Below are 7,770 nucleotides of genomic sequence, written 5' to 3' on the forward strand. Positions count from 1 at the left end.
TTTTTTCATTTGTTTTTTGAAAATCTTCAAATCATCATTACTTTTCAAGATTTGAGGTAGCTTGTTATAAAATTTCCTACCAATATAATCTGGTTTTTGTTCAAATAACCTACTATTGTGACCCATTATATGATAATCTGCTCTGTTTCGCGTATTATACTCATGAACATCTGAATTCTGGATCACACCACTCTTTTTCACATGCATTACAACTTCATATACATACAAAGATGGCACAGTTAATAGACCAAGCTTTTTAAATAAAGGCCTACAAGAGTCTAACCTATTCACTTTCTCTATACATCTGAGTGCCTTCTTTTGAATCTTAAACACTCTGTCCATATTTTGTTGAGATGAATTACCCCATACTAAAATAGCATACCTAATATGAGATAGTATAAGTCCATGGTAAGCAGTTAACAGTAGTTTTTTATCATTCAGCCTAGCAAGCTGCCGCAGGACAAATACCCCAGATGATATCTTATTACATATCCTCTCAATGTAAGGATGCCATGTTAATTTCCTGTCCAATAAAATTCCCAAGAATGCTACTTTCTCTTCTTGGTCTAATTCATTTTCCTCTACAAACACATTTATTTCTCTATCCTCTACTGAATTATATTTACTTTTGAATTGTAGGAATTGACATTTCTTACTATTTATTGTTAATTGCCTTTGCTTCAAGAATTGGACAATTGACTGTACTCCAGTAAAAGCATTTATTTCTAGACTATCTAATAAATAATTGTTAAAGATAAGCGATGTGTCATCAGCAAACAACAGAGCTCTGTGATCTTTTAACTCTTTTGGTAATTGGTTCACATACAACAGAAACAGTAAGGGACCCAGAATTGAGCCTTGAGGTACTCCAGCCTGGACCTCCAGTTTTTGAGATTTAATTTTTACTATTTCATTCCCATCCACCTTGGTAAGCTCAACACACTGGTTTCTACCTATGAGATATGATTCAAACCATTTTAGTTCTATACCATTCACACCTACAGTTTTTAGTATTTCCAATAATATTCTATGGTTCACACAATCAAAAGCTTTGGATAAATCAAGAAATATTGCGGCTGCCTTCTCACCTGAATCTATTATATCTATTAGTCTTTCAACAAGGGATACTATTGCAGTCTTAGTAGATTTCCCTTTCTGGAACCCATGCTGTTCATCACATATGAAATTAATTTCTTCCAGGTGCATCAATAACCTATTTAAAACTACTCTTTCAAAAATTTTACTTATTACATTTAGAATACTAATGGGTCTATAATTTTCAACTCTTTCAGAATCACCGCTCTTGAAAATTGGCAAAATTTTTCCTTGTTTCAGATCATCAGGGAAAATACCCTGCTCTAGTGAAGTATTAAGGAGATGCAATAAAGGGTCCAGTAATTCATTTTCACATTCTTTTAAAATTTTGCTTGAGACCCCATCCAATCCTACTGTTTTTTTGTTATTCAAATTTTTTATTATTCTTGACAACTCATCTCTTGATAATGGATGAAATTTAAATACCTTTTCAATTGGCTCAGCATTTAATGTAGTTGTATTATAAGTATTAGTGTTCAGTGACTTTTGGAGATTATATGCAACCTGTTGATAATATTTATTGAAAAAGTTACAAATGTCTATACTATCATCCATATAATTTCCATGTTCATCGATTATCCTAGGGACATTAGTAACTGTATCCTTTTGAGCTGCTCTCCTATTTCTATTAATTACCTCCCAAACAGCAGAGTTAAAATTGGTACTAGTTGTTAATATTTCAGCTGTTTTCTTACACTTAGCTTTCCTCACTTCTTTTGCATAGTTTTTCTTTAGACATTTGTATTTGACCTCACTCGGAACATCCCTCACTAATTTAAATTCCTCATAAGCTTCCCTAACAATATTTCTTTGAGTAAGGATATCTTCAGTTATCCATTCATCTACTTTGTTTAATTTACTTTTTACTTTGACTTTTTTTATCGGACAGCATACACTAATGTGAAATCTTAGAGTATCAATGAATTGCTTATATTTGTAATTTAGGTTACAACTGTTATAAACACTACTCCAATTTTCTTGAAGCAGTTTCTGCTTCAAACAATTTATATTTCCTAGCTCATATTGCTGAATTTCTTTCACAAAAGTTTTTTTTCTGCTTGGATTCTGGCCCTGCAACTTAACATCTAAAATTTGATAGTTATGATCTGATAGATCTGAGCTACCTAACCTGACATTACAACCTTCTATATTTGTGAGGATGTTATCAATAATTGTCTGTGAAGTTCGAGTTACTCTTGTATATTCGTGGACCTTAATTTCTAAATTATTCATATTAATAATATCTCTAATATCCTCTGTCATTTTATCGTGCCTGGCAAAATCGGTATTGAAATCTCCTACTACTATAACATTTGTGAAACGAGCGGTTGTAATTTCCAAAAGTGTATGGAGCAGCTCACAAAATTTTTGCCAGTCTCCATTTGGTGACCTATAGATACCTAACACTACTACCTCAAATCGATCATCAATTTTAACCTTAGTCCCGTCACCTCTAAATCCATCTCAACAGAAAATCTCTTAACAAAATCCAGTTCATAAGTTTGGGTATGTTTAGCATTGCTAGTGAATATACATACACCACCACTTCTATGAGCTATTCTACAAAATTCTGATCTCAGTGAATAGCCTGGAATCCTAACTTGATTTATTTCCTTTATTTTTAAGCCATGCTCTGTGAAAATAACAATGTCAGGATCCTCCTGTTTAAGAAATACTTCTAATCTGTCAATTTTGTTGCGAAGATACTGAATATTTTGATGATAAATACTAAAAACCTTACCATCTTGTGCTACTCTATCTCTAGCATTTGTAGCTATTTCCCTTTCCCTGTTTTGAGCCAATTTACTAAAAAATCGTTATTTGTTTTTTTGACTGTTTTTAAACCAGAGTATTGCAAACGGCTTTCAATCAGCTCTGCCAATCTATTACAAAAGATTACTTTGCCAGATCGATTTAGATGCAACCCATGATTAGTGAAGTTATGTCTTTTCAGCCTTTCATTTAGAAAACAAATCCCCAGTTGTTTAGAATTCTTATTTTTTAGGCTGTTGATTGTATTATGGATTGATTTGTTTGTCGAATTGATTGCTTCATTTAATTCTGGCCTATCAAACCTATTAGGAATAGTACTTATTATTAAGTTTGTTTTTTTGCTGAGTGGCACAATTTCCTTGATTTTTTCTGTTACTTGAGGAAGATGATTCAAGTTAGGTTCATTTATATTATTTGAGCCACCCAGTACAATTAGATAGTCATTTTCATCAAAGTCTTTAGTTTGTTCCCTAGCTGACTCTACAACTGCATTAATTGATGCACTTGGCTTGAAAAAACATTGGACATCAAATTTATTTTTTAATCTTTTATCAAGGAGATCACTGCAATCACGTCCATGACTGGACGTCAGTAGCAGAACTCTCCCTTTCCTATCTTTATTTCCCTCAGCTATATTTTTGGTTGCTGTCTTCAAAACCTCACTGTATGTTTTATTTCGACCATTTTCAGAGCATTTCCCATCATTTAGGTTAGATTCTATTTTTTTGCATTGGACGGAGGTTCTATCATACATTTAGTATTATCAAATTTAGATTTTAGTTTCTTTATTTCCTCCGACATTAGACTACATTGATTTTTTAGATTTAGTATTTCTTTTTTATGGTCTTCATCTTGTAATTTTATAATCAGTTCCAAAGATTTAATTTCTTCTACCATCCCTAACCTTTCTTCCTCAGACGTTTTTAAAGTTACTTCTAATTGGTTTTTTAAATTAGTGTGGCTACTTTGTAGTTGAGCAACTTTTTCGGCTAAAGTAGTTTGAAGAACTGGGGTTTTTGGTTTTGGCGTTTTTGAATTTTGGTTTTGGGAACACGTAAGTACTCTCGCTATGTTTACATTTCTATTATTAACCTTCGGTGTTTTACTTGAGCTCATCTTCCTATCTAAGAAATTATATTACTTGCAATAATAATAATTGATTTATAAATGATAGGATTTTAATTTGGTTATAATTTTAGTCAAGTAAACTATCTATGTTTATTTTTAAATCTCGAAAACCTAACCTCAAACTAACCTCTAAACGGTGTTTGGCTTTTTAAAATAGAATTAAGAATTAAAATCTAAAACAAAATGATAAAACGTGATCAAGAAACAATTAATAATGAAATAAACACAAAATTTGAAAATTTGAAAATTTGAAAAATCTGAAAACGATCGTCTTTTTATTATTTGCTTGTTATATTCTAGTGCTCTTGGGGTTTCGGGTTGAGTAATACTGAGGACAGATGAGAGGATAGATACCGAGAAATGCTTCAAAGTATTTGATATATTTATCAATGTCTCATATTATAGAGAGCATCTTCCTTTTTTAAAATTCTCATGTGAGGATTATAAAAGTAAACAGAATATAATCCATGTTCAGAGTTCAGGATTAATTTGTGGTCTATGATATCCTCTCCATACATATTCAAAAGTATCAAGTCACCAGTGTCCTATTAGTAACAGTGTTTATCATGTCTAAAAGCTATTTTTATACTTCCTTAGCGGTTTGGAGTCCAGGATGAATTTTCCATTATTTTATTTAAATTTCTAGTCATGACCTAATTTGAATCATTCACTTCATAACTTATTAATTGGATCCTACCTCCTCCACAATTTGTTCAACCTGCTGTGAACTATAAATAGTATCATGCATGTTACAAAAAAATACTTTGCTGAGTGACGATAGAAGAAAATATTCTGCTGAATCACGCTATATATGCAGTATATACAGTAGATCCAGAGATGATGCAGATAGAATTTTCTGTTGTCTTTGATAGTACAGGCATATAATTGTTCAATATCATTTCATGTGACTGAATTAGAAATGCAGGATTCTTTTAATAGAATTGAATAATATTGGAATTGAATAAGCCAAGTGAAAAACAAATATTAGAGTGAATTGAAATTTTCACGAATCCATTTTTCAGCTACCTATATTTTGATTTCAGCTTGTCACTTTCATGCTGGATAAGTATAGGGTATAGAAGACACTGTATATAAAAAAATCACTTCATAATGGTGTTATACATAAATACTCTAGTGTTTCCAGTTGTACAATTATTTAGTAAGTTATTAATTTTGTATGGCTAATTTTCTACCAGGAGGAATATTTTCGAAAACCGGACAAAATATTCTTGTGTAGGCCTACTTATAATATAGGATGACACTTTATAATAGGATTATGTATACTGTGATAGGAAAAAAGTCAAGAAGAGCTTGTTCACAGAACTAGGAAGTCTGTGAAGGTGATTGGATACTGTTGTAGCTGATAGATAAATATTATTTGAAAGAGGTCATTCACACATCTTGTTTGTCATCACTCAGCAAAGTATTATCTTTTATGGAGTAATGCCATCTTGCGATTAGGCTTAATTATTTTATGAATCATAATAAAATGAAAAAAAAAACAATTATCTAATATCGCAATGATTGAAGTGGAATGAAAGACAAATTGATACTGTGATCTATAGATCACAAAGGTTGAAGATAATTGACCTCTCAGAATTAGCAGTAACAGATAAGTGATTCAATTGTATAAAAGCACTGACTGATGGCAATTGCAAGTATAGTTCTCACATCTCACCATGCAGTACAGTCTGATCTTGTTAGCTCTGGTTGGCTTCGTAGCCGCAGAGACCTTCCAGCAGGAGGTGCCTCACAAGCAGCAGCAAGATGTGAAGGATCTATTCTACAGCCCCAACTATGACAGCAGCTACTATCCTTTCTACTATGCCCGCGATTACAACAGGAACTACTACCCATACAGCTATGGAAGGAACTTCTACCCAGCCAAGGACCAGTACTATGGACCATACAACAGCCAGAGCTACTACCCATACAGCAGCCAGAACTACTACCCATACAGCAGCCAGAGCTACTACCCATACAACAGCCAGAGCTACTACCCATACACCAGCCAGAGCTACTACCCATACAGCAGCCAGAGCTACTACCCATACAACAGCCAGAGCTACTACCCATACAGCAGCCAGAGCTACTACCCATACAACAGCCAGAGCTACTACCCATACAGCAGCCAGAGCTACTACCCATACAACAGCCAGAGCTACTACCCATACAGCAGCCAGAGCTACTACCCATCCCAGTACAAGTACGACAGCTACTACCCATACAGCCAGAACTACGAGAGCTCCTACCCACAGAACTACCCATACAACTACTACAGCCAGAACTACCCATTCAGCTACAACAGGCAGTACTACCCATTCAACTACAACAGCCAGAGCTTCCCATTCAACTACTATGGCCAGAACTACCCATTCAACTACCAGTACCAGGGACAGTACTACCCATTCAACTACAACAGCCAGTACTACCCATACAACTATCAGAGCCAGAACTACCCATTCAATGCTAAAATGAATGTCAAGAACTTCAATGAACAGAACAGTGAGTAGCCTGACTTATTATTTTAATACCTCACAAATTAAATGGATTTCCTTACTTAGGTACTGTTTTTTCAAGATTTGTGTTTTTTTTGGAATATCAGAGCTGCATTGATGGTCCATAGCCACACATTCATTGCTTGCTTATCCAATTAATTAAGATACAATTTGCATAGTTTTTATATTTTATATAAATATTAAAAATAATAAATATTTCCACTTTCATAAAACTTGGATTAATAATTACTTCGAAAACACTCAAAATATTTAAATTTGTGGTGTGAATAATTCTTTCTCTCTATTTTATCTTTATACAGCCTTTATATTTGACAAAATACTTTTAATTCACTAAAAACAATCAATAAAAGAAATATTGACTGATATTTTTAAAATACGGTAATGCTAGTCTACATGCCAAGAGAGCAGCATGCTTAATACCTACCTCGAATGAAAAACACGATATTCCACCCTCTTTTAATTCAATATACAATGAAATATCAAGCTCTTTTATAATCGCACTAAACATTGAACTTTGAATTCAAAACTAAACCATATTAAATAACTTACAAGAATGAGGTTGCACCATTTAAAATAATAATGAAGTCTATCATCTAATTATTAAATGTTTCCTTTCAAAATCCCACTTAATTATTTGTTCACTTAACTTTACAAAATTAATTGATTCAAGTAATTGATAATCAAGTAATTCATTCTTTCCTTGTGTTTCATTTTTTGTGTAATCGATACAATCTGAGAGAACAATAATAATTATTATTATATTGATTCAAAAAGAAACATGTTTTAGTCTAGTCAATATAGACATGAAAAAGGGGGTGTGCTTGCAATATATCATATTGTAGCTCTGATTTTTTAATATATTATTTGAGATATTATTTTAATATATTAATAGATACACGAGAGAAGTCCAAAACCAATTCCTTCATGCAAAATCTCCTTGTGCTAGATGCAGAGTGGCGCAAAGGCCTTGTATTTTCGGTTCATTTTCCAGTTCTCAGCTATTTCCGCTTAGTCCAGTAATCTGATAGAATAAATTTGCTCAAGCCTCTTTTTAGATTATAAAATTCTGAATAAAATGATATCATTCAGAAATGTCTATCTCCATTGAGTACTGAGTTATGATTTTTCAAAAATCAGTGAAATTTAAGAAAAAATCAACTTTGATTAATTTTAGTTTTTGATCAACAATATCTTTCGATTGTTACCATTTAGATGTTTAATTCAAAATCCTCTGGGCGCAGTTTTGTGCTCTACA

The 7,770-nt window shown here is 32.8% G+C and overlaps 1 protein-coding gene across 4 annotated transcripts; it reads left to right on the forward strand.

Moving 5' to 3' along the window:
* Positions 1-5,585: 5,585 nt before the first annotated feature.
* LOC111050497 (adhesive plaque matrix protein-like) lies at positions 5,586-6,514 on the forward strand. 4 transcript variants are annotated; one of them, XM_039426882.1, is made up of 2 exons: positions 5,586-5,972; positions 6,165-6,514. In XM_039426882.1, the coding sequence occupies exons 1-2, from the start codon at positions 5,676-5,678 to the stop codon at positions 6,507-6,509; spliced, it is 642 nt and encodes a 213-aa protein (XP_039282816.1). In that variant the 5' UTR covers positions 5,586-5,675; the 3' UTR covers positions 6,510-6,514. The 4 variants fall into 4 exon arrangements, with proteins under 4 accessions (XP_039282816.1, XP_039282818.1, XP_039282817.1 ...); XM_039426884.1 differs by having other exon boundaries at positions 5,594-5,924; XM_039426883.1 differs by having other exon boundaries at positions 5,634-5,908; positions 6,125-6,514.
* Positions 6,515-7,770: the final 1,256 nt, after the last annotated feature.

The sequence above is a fragment of the Nilaparvata lugens genome, chromosome 4 (genome assembly GCF_014356525.2).
Source record: "Nilaparvata lugens isolate BPH chromosome 4, ASM1435652v1, whole genome shotgun sequence".
NCBI lineage: Eukaryota > Metazoa > Arthropoda > Insecta > Hemiptera > Delphacidae > Nilaparvata > Nilaparvata lugens.